General features: G+C 46.7%; 1 protein-coding gene across 2 annotated transcripts in view; it reads left to right on the forward strand.

Moving 5' to 3' along the window:
* The first annotated feature begins 881 nt into the window (after nucleotides 1–881).
* Nucleotides 882–13771, forward strand: part of SORD (sorbitol dehydrogenase) — a 47125-nt gene continuing 34235 nt past the window's right edge. Inside the window, exon 1 of one of the 2 annotated variants that reach the window (XM_077938424.1) lies at nucleotides 882–1063. In XM_077938424.1, the coding sequence (XP_077794550.1) occupies nucleotides 998–1063 (66 nt within the window). In that variant the 5' untranslated portion in view covers nucleotides 882–997. 2 annotated transcript variants of the gene reach the window in all.

Raw genomic sequence — 13771 nt, forward strand, 5'->3', positions numbered from 1 at the left:
CCTCCCAAAGTGCTGGGATTACAGGCGTGAGCCAGTGCGCCTGGCCTCATGTCTTTTTTATACTTATGCACCAGGCCCATGGAATAACGCACGAATTCATTCACTCCTAGTCGTGCCAGGCCCTTTGCTGGGGGCCGGAGAAACAGGGCCGAAACGGATGCTGCGTCATGGTAGCGCCTGTCTCCCAGAGTGCACACTGAGCTCCACCCACAGCCTCAGCGTTCTTGTTGCTAGGAATATGGACCCTCGGGCTGCACCTCAGACCTAGACCTACCGGATCAGAATCTCGGTGCTGGTCTTGAGAATCTGCATTATCAACAGCTCCTCACATTTCCCACCCCCATTCTTCTGCAGATAACATTTGAGAGCCCTGGTCTTGTGCCTACTGCCTCCGCAGGCGGTTTTCAGGGCAGCTGTGCGCGCTTGGATGTGAGGTGGCAAAAACAGCGCGCTTCAGGGCTGGCGCGGTGGCTCACGCCTGTAATCCCAGCACTCTGGGAGGCCGAGGCGGGCGGATCATGAGGTCAGGAGATCGAGACCATCCTGGCTAACACGGTGAAATCCCGTCTCTACTAAACAGAGATACGTGGTGGTGGGCGCCTGTAGTCCCAGCTACTCGGGAGGCTGAGGCAGGAGAATGGCGTGAACTCGGGAGGCGGAGCTTGCAGTGATCGCACCACTGCACTCCAGCCTCGGCCACAAACAAACAAACAAACAGCGTGCTACAGATGGAGCCAGCGCCCAGGCTTCGCGCCCCCAGCCCCCTCGCGAAGCCCCGCCCCGCCTCCGGTCCGGAGAAGGCCAGGAAGCCCCGCCCCTCCACGCTAGCACCGCCCGGGCTGTCACAAAGGAGGAAGCCTAGCCCCGCCCCTGCGTGCGCCGCTTCTTCCAGGCCCCGCCTTCCACCCTGTGCCCTGGACCCTCGGCTGGGCAGCGCCACCAGAGCGACCAAACGTCCCGCGCCTTCCAGGCCGCACCCAAGAGCCAAAAGAGTTCCATGGCGGCGGCGGCCAAGCCGAAGAACCTTTCCCTGGTGGTGCACGGACCGGGGGACTTGCGCCTGGTAAGCCGGGAAGGAGGGTGGGAAGCCTACCGACCCTACCTCACTCTCCTCTGAGCCCAGCCGCAGTCCTGGCTTCCCACTTCCAGCCCTGCGCCGGCCCCGCACCTTAAGCGCCCTGGCTGCCCAGATCCCAGCTGGTTCCCCTCCGGGTGTGGGGGCGGCGGGTAGTGGCTGTTGCAAAGGGCAGGGATCTAGTCCTGTGCCTCCCTGAACCTAGCCCCGTGGCTGGCACGTGGCCGGTGCCCAGGATGGTTGCAAACTGTTTGAATGAATCTTTCTCTCTCCTTTGCCAGCTGCAGATTTACAGTCCAGCCTCTTGTCATTGACCTTTTCAAAGAAAATGCTAAGGCTGTCTGAATTATCTGGACAGACAGTGCAGAGCAGAAAGGGGGGTCAGAGGACACAAACAGCGGAAGTTCTATTTAACTCCCCTTGCTTGGGACTGATAAACCTCCCTTGCAGGATTATTATGATCACAAGAGTACTCAGCACTTAGTACGTGCTCAGGAAGTGCCAGCTCCTTCTCCTTTCCTTCCAGTCTAGGCCTCCATCTCCAGAACCCCTGGTGTTCCCCTTGCCTGTGCCAGACTTCTGGATCTTGATAGTCCCCCTGTCTGTAAGGCTCCTTCTCTCCCTAAGTCCCTATCTGGTTCACTTTCCAGCAGTTTTCCTTTCTAATCCCGTGCCTCTGTCCCTTTAGGAGCATTCTGTATGTGTGTTCTCTGCCTGAGACCCTGCCTTTTGCTCCCTGGCTTGTGGCACTAAATAAAGTTTAGGGAGTGGCTGAGTCAGCACCCTGGTCATGCCAAGGCTGCCTTGACAAAGTCCCTCTCAGATGGGCCTGTGATGGCAGTGGCTGTGTGGGACGAGTGCCAGCCATCTCTGCTGCTCCCTTGTACCTCCTTTCCCTCAAAGTCCATGCGTCAGTATGTAAACTGCAGTAATTCAGAAGCTCATCCAGATTAGCAGTTCTTGACTATTTAAGAATCTGTGATGTCCCCTCAACAGAATGCAAACAGACTGAGTTTGGCAACAATTTCAGATTGTTCAAGGACTCTCTTTAAGCCGCTCTAAGCCCCTCTGTAGAACCCTTGTCCCAGCTGACACTCCATCTCCTCAGTTGGAGAAAGTGCCATAGCCGAGGTGATAAGTTGTGTTAGTTAACAGACTCAGATGTTCAGACTCCCCAGTCCAGTGTTCATTCCACTCTTTCGAGCCTCCACCCAAGGTCCTGAATTAAAGTGAGGCTGTTAGTGTTTGTTGTTGCAAATGCCAGATGGTGGTATGAGTAAGGGAAAGTGGTCCAGCTCTACAGTTTGCAGAGTGATTTCCAACTCAGTACTTCATTCCACAAACATTCACTCATGAAAGGATGCCTGCCATGTGCCAGGCACTGGGCTCAGGGCCCAGACAGGAGGACACAGCCCCTGCTCCCAAGTTTACTGAGGGAGGCAGAGAGACAAAGTCAACAATTATGAAAGAGCCTGAGGGCTTGGATGGAGGCCTCAGAGAGAAAAGACCCCACAGGGAGGGGCCCTTGGCCCTCTATCTGCTCAGAGCCTGCTTAAAAGTCATGCACCTAAGGTGCAGAACCACAGTTAAGTTCTCCTCCACCTTAACTCAAACTCATGGTCTCCCACTGCTCAGGCAGACTACCTCTATTATGGTTTTATAGACAAACCTTTGAAGATTACAGCAGCAGGGAACTAACCTTGATCTCATCAGCTGTGCATTAGAAGCCACTCTCTGACTGGATTAGGGGCTAGGTTGGGGTGGCTGTAACCTAAAGGATCTAGAAAATATGATGGGCTAGAGAATTTCACCTGTGGTTGTGTGCTGGTACACTAACTGGATAAAAGAGTTCAGAGGAGGATTTAGGAAAACACGTAGGCTCAGTTTGAGAATGGGAAGTGGTAGGGTCATTTACTAGTCAGAGTAGATTAAAATGATGAGATCAGGTTTGAAAATTTGAGTTTCAGATGTCTCTGGAGGCCAGGTGTGGTGGCTCATGCCTGTAATCCCAGCACTTTGAGAGGCCAATGTAGGCAGATCACTTGAGGTCAGGAGTTTGAGACCAACCTGGCCAACTTGGTGAAACTCTGTCTCTACTATAAATTCAAAAATTAGCTGGGTGTGGTACTGCATGCCTGTAATCCCAGCTACTTGCGAAGCTGAGAATTGCTTGAGTCTGGGAGTCAGAGATGCAATGAACTGAGATCGCACCACTGTACTCCAGCCTGGATGACAGCAAAACTCTGTCTAAAAAATAATAATAATAAAATAACAAATAAAAAAATTAAAAAATAAAAATAAAGATGTCTCTAGGACAGGACACAAGGTGCCTTTGAGAAATTTCCTTGGGTGCGGGGTCTGGAGTGCAGGGATGCTATCTGGTGTGGAAATGTAAACTCAGGAGTCCTTTGCTCCTCTACTGAGCAGCACTGCACCGCCCACCCCCACCCAGGGGGCATTTGGAAATGTGTCAGGGAGGTTTGGTTGTCACAATGACTGAGGAGCACTACTGCAGACTTTATTCAGTTCATAGCACTGTCCTGGACAACAGAGAGTTGTCCTGTCCCAAATAGTGCCCTATGGGGAATTGTGTATGGCTGAGCTTGCCTAGGCTGAGTGAACCATGTAGAATGAGAAGGAAAGAAGAGGAGGCCATTACCCTGGAGAGAGCCCCAACACTGGAGGGGAAAGGGCAGAAAGAGTTGTCAGCAGAGGAGACCCACCAGCAAGGACTATGCTGCCTCAGGTGCACCTGCAGCTCCACACAAACCTTCTGGGCCCTCGCCACTCCTTCTCAGGCATGGTCTTCCACCAGCACCTCCACAGGGTCCACCCCTGACCCCAGTGTGGTATCACTGCTCCTCCACCTTTTCCTTAAGACAGATAGGCTCGGTGGCTTGGGTTTGGGGCCAGTAGTGAACCAGAGATAGCGACTAGGAGGAACAATCCTGGGGAAGCTTTGAGGGGAACCAGCCATTTTCCTCTCTGCAAGAGGACCAAAATGAAACCCAGGATTTCCTGGGCTTAATAAATTGTCAGCGGTTGCATTTGGGTGGGGAGGGGGAACCTTGGTTGGATATAAATTACAAAAAAGATAAGGGGAAGTGGGGAGAATTTGACTGTTTTCTTCTTTTGATGTAAGACCACGCAGCCACAGATCAAAAACGCTTCCATTTCTGGCTGGTTGGGGAACTGAAGCTCAAAAAACTGTGGCCGGTTTAGGTATACAGAGGGCAGGGCCTGCTGATAAAATGGTTCAGTGCCTCAGGAACTCCTTTGAAGGGAGTTGTTTGGGGAAACTCTCATTCCTAAAATCTTTTCAAAAAATGTATACATTTTCAAGGGAAAAGTGTATCATTTAAATTACATCATTATTTGCTTTCCAAAATGTGTATAAATCGTTCCTAAAATCTGAAGCAGGGTTCCAAAGTGTTCTGAAGCAGGAAGCAACGGCTCAACCCTTCCCAGTGCCGCCTTCCTGCTTGAGGTAAGGCCAGGAGCCAGCCAGCGTCCAGGGCAGTGGTCCTGTGGGGGAGTGTGACCTGGTCCACTTGACTTGTCCCTTAACTGGCAGGAAGGAAACGTACCGCACAGCATCCCTACTGCCTAAGCAGAAGGCACCATTCTCTTCTTTCTTGATGTATGGCTGCAGGGAACAAAAAATTAAACTCCTCGCCTACTAATTAGTTTAATGATCACCTTGACCACAGCAAGGAGTATTTATAAATTGGGTGGTAAGTCAGACACACACTAAGACCGGTGGTTTTCTTTTATAATGAGGAGAACAAAATGAAACAACAACCTGAGACTTAAGGACTTTCGCTTTTTCCCCTCATTTTAAATAGAGAAAGTTTGGGAGTTGGAGGGAGCAAAAGGGACTGATGACCAAGTTGATGTATAAGGAAGCAAACAGTGTCAGCTTGCTGGGGTTCTCTCTAAATGCAAATAGTGCGAAGTTCCCAAACCAGGCTGGGGAGCCAGAGTGGGTTTAGTCCCCATTCTACTGCTGCTAGTTGTATGACTCAACAAATTATTTTCCACTTCAACTTCCCAGTGAAATGGGGGTAATAGTAGTGTTCTGTTTGGTTGTATGAGGATTCAGTGGGACCAGTCGTGCGTGTGAAAGGCCTAGCACAGCATCCAGCACACTGTTAGTGGTACGTGCTCACTGTGGAGATGAGCAGGAAGCCAGAGACCCTGAGAACGGACATTTAAACCCTATCAGCTTAAAAAGAGTTGGACGGAGACCAGGGCCTTCAAACACATGGACAGTTTTCCTAACCAAGTTATTATAATGTGGGCCCAGGCAACACTCTTGTTTTCCTCTGTGTTTTCCAGTTTACTGTATGCCCCTTTGATCAGTCTATAGAAACCCAGAAGCTTTTAATTAGGAAATGAATTCCTGGTTCATGAAGTTAGAATATAAAACAGTCAAATTAGCTTTTCCCCCACAGAAGCTATGTTTGGTGGTGGGGGTGGTGGGCAGCTTGTTTTTGTAATGTAGGGTTCACTCGAATGGTAGGGAAATGAAGGGAATTAATATGTTGACTGCCTACTGCGTTCCAGGCATGTGCTGGGTACTTTAATACAGGGCTTTACAAACTCCACAATGAAGGACCAATTTTATTTTTTCCAGGCGGCCATGGACTGATATGTTTGCATCAATATATTTGAATGCTGCGTCATGTCAAAATGCTATAAACAACCAGGCACGGTGGCTCACACCTGTAACCCCAGCACTTTGGGAGGCCAAGGCGGGCAGATCACTTGAGGCCAGGAGTTTGAGACCAGCCTGGCCAACATGGCAAAATCCTATCTCTACTAAAATACAAAAATTAACTGGGTGCGGTGGTGCACGCCTGTAATCCCAGCTACTCAGGAGGCTGAGGCACGAGATCCCTTGAACGGGGAGGCGGAGGCTGCAGTGAGCCAAGATCATGCCACTGCACTCCAGCCTGGGTGACAGAACAAGACTCTATCTCAAAACAAAAACAAACAAAAAAATTCTATAAACATTTCTAAATGCTCCTCTCAAGTTCTGTACATTGCATTACAAATCAGTTCATCAGTCACCTTCTGAGTGCACTTCATCTCCCTTCTTCCTGAAAGCCGGCTCTTCCAGACTTCAGGCAGGAGCCGCTGAGCAGGGGGCAGTACAGCAACAGAACAGCCTCCACTTCCAGGAAACTGAGCACCGTGGAGGGGACGTGGTCAGATTCTCGTTATGATCAGCTATAGGAGGAGGCAACAAATTAAAGGAAAAAATAATAATTTTAGAATGATGGGTGAATGTTGTTTAACTATAAAAGGCAGAAAAAAATAGTACATTGGCATCAAGTTTAAACATTACTTGGAGATCCGTGAAGGTATTTCTTGAGTTTTTGTCCATTGAGGCAATGTATTATACCTTAGGTCAAAAGAGTTGCTTTGACCTAAGCATTTTTGTTTTGTTTTGTTTTTTGAGATGGAGTCTTGCTCTGTTGCCCAGGCTGGAGTGCAGTGGCCCGATCTCAGCTCACTGCAAGCTCTGCCTCCCGGTTTCCCACCATTCTTCTGCCTCAGCCTCCCAAGTAACTGGGACTACAGGCTCCTGCCACTGCGCCCAGCTATTTTTTTGTATTTTTAGTAGAGACGGGGTTTCACAGTATTAGCCAGGATGGTCTCAATCTCTTAACCCTGTGATCCACCTGCCTCGGCCTCCCAAAGTGCTGGGATTACAGGTGTGAACCACCGTGCCCGGCCTTGACCTAAGCATTTTCAAATACTTTTATGTATTTTTAAAAATAAGATAAATCTATATCTAATACAGCACATTCAAAATGTCCCCTCCTTACCGTCTATAATTTACTGTTAAGATTTTGGGGTAAAAAGCGGATTGTATAATGAGAGGGCATGAACATGGGCAGCTCAGATGGTCCTGGGTATCATGTCTGTTTCTCTGAGCCAGCTGCTTCTATGTGATCAGATTAAAGGGGCTGATAGTCATGAAGGAGCAGCTGGATTAAACCAGATTACCCTGATAGTGACGAGATGCAGGCTGCTTAACCCTTACCAGTCAGAGACACTTAAGAGTGAAAAGAGAATCTAAAACTCCTCCAGAAAAAGAGAAACTGGGTAGCAGCAAGTAGCCCAAAGAAGCATCTTTCTTGCTTTTATCTTAATTTTATGTTTTAACGACAACAAAACAAAACCCAAACTGGACATACCATTTCAAATTCAAAACAGGAGATTAAATCCAGCAAACACTCCCACCTCCGCCAACAGCTCTGGAAAGGCAGTGCCTTTGTCTGTGAAAGACCGCAAGGCACAAAGGTAGCATTTTCCTCTCAAAGTGATGCAGCTTTTTCTTGGCCCCTTCGCTGGACTTATGGAAGGGGTGCCTTATCTACTGGGCCTACTGTGCTCAACCCCTTGTGGGAGGGAGCACATGAATGAGCAAGTGCAGGATCCAGCCAGCCAGCTGCTCCAGGCACTGACACAGAAGCAAGCTCCTCGAGGGGAATGTGGCAGCACCCAGGTAAGGGTGTCCATGACCCCGAAGCCCCAGAGCGGCTGTTACTGTGCTCGTTTAGTTCCACCATCTGCAGGTGGTGGCATGTTAGCAGCTCAGTTGGTCCCTTGCCTCACTGCACAGGGCATGCCACTGGTAAGGGGCAAAGGGCCAGTGTGACAGCCTTTTCTGGGTACCTGCACTTGGTGGGCCCTGAGCTCTTGTCCAGTGTCCAAGAAGAATGAGGTCACCCAGATGATTGAAGGATGGTGAAGGTGGAGAATTTTACTGAGCGATGAAAATGGCTTTCAGCAGAGAGGGGAACTGGAGAAGGGATGGGAAGGGCAGGTTGTCTTCCCAGAAGTCAGGTTGTCTCTTCCCCGAAGTCAGGCCATCTCTCCCTCTACCAACTGAGTCTGGGATCTTTACAGGCACAGGATGGGAAGTGTGTGTTGACTGGTTTGTGAGTATGCAAAAAATGTTAAAGTGAAGACACCACTCAAAGGTGGGCAAAACAGTGTAGAAAACCACTTAGGAAAGATTAGATATATGTAAAATAGGTGAAGGGTGGGGATCAATCAGAGGAAAGCGTTCAAACAGGAAGACAAGTTCTTGATCCAGTCCCAGGATTTAACTTGTAGCTTGGCTTTCAGGCTTTAAACTGTCTTCCACTTGGAGGTGGAATGTCACTAGGAATACCCACTCCTATCTGCCTAGGCATTTGGCCACCTCCTTTCGCTATGAAAAGCAGGAGAAGAAGCAAGCAATATCACAAATAGGATTTTAACATTCCGTAAAAAGCAGCCCTATTCTAAGGGGAGATACTAGAATTATGGATGTTGGGGAAATTTCTCTATAAAAATGCATGGCAGAAATTAAGAAGAAGGAGAAATATGTACACGTAGATACAATATTGGCATCTAACTTAGAAGTCTTTTAGTGTGGCTGTTAAGGCTGGCAGTTTTCCCCAAATCAGGTTTACATTAAGAACATTAATTACCAGGGAAAATATATTCAAATTTTGCAAAGTAATATTCAACTCAACAATTTTAAAAAACATGCAAATATTCAATAACATAGACCTGAACACAGTGAGCACTTATCAAGATCACTAACAGACTAGCATCTGACAAAAGCTCAAAGACTTAGAATTTTTGCTCCATAGAGAGAACCATTTAATAAGATCATGTATGGTTATATTCATACACTTTGAATTGGGAGGAAATTTTAATCTATTTATCCCTGATGAAAATTAAATGGTCCTTAACTATCCTGTGTGGATTCAATGCTAGATGCTGGAGAAGTGCAAAGGAGAGAAAGGAGTCACCTCTCCAGGCTTCTTGCAGGAGGTGATGCCTGAGCACCAGTCCCAGTAAGCAACTGCCTATTGGACAGCTGTCATGTCAGGTTCCAGCCTACTTGTGCTGACTCCAACCAGGAGCCCAGAGGTTTCACAAGAACTCAATGGTCAATTAAACGCGAGGCTTTCACATACCAACAATCATGCAAATATATTCAACACACACAGGCAGTGATAGGGGAGGTCGGGGCGGGCATGGTGGTTCACACCTGTAATCTCAGCACTTTGGGAAGCTGAGGTGGGAGGATCACTTGAGGCCAGGAGTTTCAGACCAGCCTGGGCAAGACCTCATCTCTACAAAAAATTTAAAAAGTAGCCGGGTGTGATAGCACACTCCTGTAGTCACAGCTACTCAGCAGGCTGAAGTGGGAGGATCATTTGAGCCCAGGAGTTCGAGATTGTGGTGAGCTATTAATGTGCCAGCCTGGGCTATAGAATGAGAATGCATCTCTTTAAAAAACAAACAAACAAACAAAACCAGAGGAAACGAGCCGTGGCAGGTAGCTCCAGAGACCAGCACGCTGACCGATTAACCGATTAGGATTTCCCTCAAAACAATAAAGTGGGAGGAGTGTTGTGGCTGTTCTTCTCCCTGCAGAACTTATGGCAGCCCCTGCTCATGAGGAGGAGGCCTCAGAGTTCTCATGGGCAGAGCTTCTACAGGCTCTCGGCCATGGTCACTTTCTTTACTGTTTTTATACCCTACACAGGAATGTCCAATTTCATGTCTTAGCCACCTTTTAGCTTCACTTTCTTATTTTATTTTTTAAAATTAATTTTGGAAACAGGGTTTCACCATGTTGCCCAAGCTGGTCTGGAACTTCTGAGCTTAAGCAATCCACCTGCCTTGGCCTCCCAAAGTGCTGGGATTACAGGTGTGAGCCATCCCACCTGGCCTTGGCTTCACTTTCTTGTCAAGTTTTGGGGTTGCCTGGCCACAGCAGGTGTTATCATCTCAGATTAAACCATTCTCAAGGTTAAAAATAAACCTTGAGAACATTCTGTTAATAAAAAACCAGTGACAAAGTGACAAATAGTATATGATTCCACTTGTATGAAATAAGTAGCCAAACTCACAGAAAGTAGAATGGTGTTTGTTAAGGGCTCCTGAGGGGGTAAAATGGGCAGTTGTTACTTAATAGGTATTCAGTTTCAGGTTTACAAGATGTAAAATTCTAGAGGTCTGTTGTATAACAATGTGAATATAGACAACAATATTAAATTATACACTTAAAAGGATTTAAGATGGTAAATTTTATGTTATGTATTGTACCACAATATGTTTTTATAAAACAATAACTAGAAGAAAAAAAAGACTCCATTTTGAGACATTTTGAATCACAAAACATTATTATATATCAATAGCCCCACCTGGATGTCCCAAGACACCTTAGTCCCAGCATGTCCAAACCTAAGTGTCTCCTAATTCTCGTAGGAATTTAGAAGTCATCCCAGATGCCTCACTTCCCACCTCCTGTGGGATCTGGAAGAGGGAGAGGGATTAGGCAATGGGCAAGGGTGAGTGTGGTGTGGTTGCAGGTAAGATGGGGGCGTGGTGGCCACCACGTGAGGGGTTTAGGAGTCTCCAGGGTCATGGCGACTTGATACGAATTTGCATTTCAGCAAGATTGTTATCAGCAGAACAAAGTTGAATGGAGCCAGGAGAGCCCGGGCTGCAGACCAGCTCATTGGACCTTGGGAAGACATTCTACCTCCTATTTTGACCTCAAGTTTGCCAGGACCAACGCGGCTAGAACAAAGCCTGTCATGACAAAATAGCCAATTGGGAAACCTTTGAATTTTCCTCCCACCCTCAAAACACCTTTCAGGCACTCAAGAGAAAGGGAGAATGGAAGGGGAAAGGAAGAAAAACAGGGTCTCTTGCGCTCTGCAGGTGTGCAGGGCAGCCCTCCACAGGCCACAGGAAGCTTGGCAGCAGGGAGCAGGTGACTGCTGTGCATCTGGGATGAGACCAGCACCTTCCCCACACACTGCCAGCCATCCCCCACCCTAAGACAGTGGGAGCATGTTGCACTCTTTCCACAACTGGCAGAGTCAAGCCTAAAAACTGCTAGAATCCCTTCACTTTCTTCCAGATTCCAGCCTTGTAAAGAGTGGTCAGATTTTCTTAATGTTGATATGAAAACCATGAGAATACAGTTGTCCTTGGTATCCTGGAGTAGGGGAAGGATTGGCTCCAGGAACCCTTTGCGGATGCCAAAATCCAAGCATTCTCAAGTCCCTTGTACATGATGAAATGGTGTAGTATTCGCATATAACCTCCATGCATCCTCCCATCTGCTCTAAATCCCCCCAGATTACCTATAACACCTGACACAATGTCAATGCTCTGTAAATCATTGTTATAGATTATTTTTCATTTGCATTATTTTTTAGGGTTGTATTGCTATTTTTTATTTTTTGAATATTTTTGACCTGAGGTTTGGTTGAATCCAGGATGCAGAACACAACTTTTCCACAAAACAATTTAAAATACTTGTCAAAAGATAAAATTACTACAATTTAATTTAAAAGATTTTATTTGGCTTTATTTGCAATTCTAGAATTGGGCAACACTTCATTCCATAAAATAGCGTGTGCTCCAGTGAGGTAAACAGAGGAGGTGGTTTTACAAACAGAAAAGAGCTAAAGAAAGCAGAAACACAAGAAAAAGCAGATTGGTCATTTCAGTTATTTTCTTTGTGAGGTGGGAACAGGGAAATAGAACAACAACAAAAAAAACTGATTGGTTAAGATGAGGTTTCTTCGGGTCATAATTTTTCATTTTTTTGGTAAGGATTAAAGTAGAGGGAACTTTATTATCATGCTGACTGAAACTGGCCTGTTTGGGATATTTGGCTGTTATCTCTCCTGATTTCTCTGAAGATCATATAACAACTCAATTTTGCTTTGATGACGTGGAACTTTAGTATGAGTGGCTCCATTCTGGGTTTTTATTCTGTTCTCTTGGGGCCCAGTGCAGGAGCAAAACAGTGGCCTCCTGAAATTTCTATTTAACGTGCTTTACTCTTATCAGAAGGACAAGATTGACCAGGGTTGGTTCAACCATAGCATGAGCTAATTATGGAAAAAGAACTTTGATTTTACTTGTTTTGTAATAACAGCGAACGTATTTACTAAGTCGGCATTCCCTTTCATGATTATCATATGAAGGAGGAAATTGGGGCACACGGGTTACATAACTTACCCTGAGGTCATGCAGCTGGTGGGGGAAGCCTGGGCTGCATGTAGACAGGCAGTTCTAGAGTCTGAGTTCATTGTGCCACTCAGGTTGGCTGGAGGAGGGAAAAGGCATCTTCCTTCCATTTCTCCTTGTGTTGAAGCCATTGCTGCAACCCAAGCAAGATAGGTTAAGGGAATCAACTCAGTTATGCAGGTGGAAGTAGAGGAAATGGCACCAGTGACAACATAGCTAGGAAATGTATATTTAGGCTAATGTAAAATGTATATTTAGGAAAAGCAAGATAACATTTAGTATGTGAGAGGTACCTGAGATGATCCTATGTCCCCACAGAGGGTACTTCCTGAAGTATTTCCATGAGTTGCTTCAGGAGTGGGCTGGTGGGGCAGCGGGAGGAGCTGAAGGGGGTAGAAGGGAGAGTATATATGTGATTCAGATATGTATTTCTGACTTGAAGTGAACTATGCTGGAAAACAGACACAACTATAGTAAAGAAGAGTTACTCAATTCCTTTTTACCCCCTTGTACAGTCACTCATTAAAAGATAAGAAATTCGGCCAGGCACGGTGGCTCACACCTGTAATCCCAGCACTTTGGGAGGCAGAGGCAGGCAGATCACTTGAGGCCAGGAGTTTGAGACCTGCCTGGCCAACATGGTAAAACCCCATCTCTACGAAAAATTTTAAAAAATTAGTCGTGCAGCATGGCACGCACCTGTAATCCCTGCTACTTGGGAGGCTGAGGCGGGAGGATGGGAGGATCACTTTGAGTTCAGGAGGTCGAGGCTGCAGTGAGCTGAGATTGTGCCACTGCACTCTAGCCTGAGTGCAGTGACATCTGACATCAGGGACTGCTGATAAGTTACTAAAAATAAAAAAGAAAAAAAACAAAGAAAAAAGAAAAGAAAAAGAAATTCTGTTTAGGAAACCTTGAATATGATTGAGGTGACAAAACCTTTGGGAATGAGGAGAAAAGGAGCTGTGGAGATAAAAGTGAAAGTTCGGGATCTCAGAGAACCTAAGGAACTTTGGTAGATGAGAAATAGGATAATTGGAAGAGTATCTGAGAGAAAGAAAGAGATTAAGCAAACAGAGGATTGTGGTCAACATCATGCCAGGGAAACATGAAGAGCAAGGTTTTGAGTAACCATGCTGTAATTACTTTCTGAAACATTGTAGTCTCCACAGTGTGCTTAGGGGGCAATATTTACAAACCTACGGGCTGATGTTAAAATAGTTTTGTGCTCAGGTAGCATGTCTCCTACAGAGACAGGGGGCAGGAGACAAGCCTGAGTTGTAAGGGTAATTAGAATCAGCAAGAAAAAGAATGGAAGAAGAAAGTTGGTGTGCGGGGAGAGGAATTTATTTTAACTTCTCTATCAAGTGTGTTCTGCTATAGGCACAGCACAGGCTGTGGGCACAGCACCCTCTAGTGTCTGGGAGAGTCACTGCAGCTTTGCGGTGTGGTAGGAGCACAGTTGTTCAGCTCCGTTAACTTGAACAAATATTTACAGTCGTGTTCTCTCTAGTGACCCAGGGCCTACTTGGTGTGCCTGACTGTTGTTCTAAGCTTTAGTCTTACCACCTCTCCACCTCCAAATGGGGCGTTCAGGCCTGGCCTGGCTTTAGGCAAGGCTATGAATTG

This window comes from Macaca mulatta, chromosome 7, assembly GCF_049350105.2.
Source record: "Macaca mulatta isolate MMU2019108-1 chromosome 7, T2T-MMU8v2.0, whole genome shotgun sequence".
NCBI classification, from domain to species: domain Eukaryota; kingdom Metazoa; phylum Chordata; class Mammalia; order Primates; family Cercopithecidae; genus Macaca; species Macaca mulatta.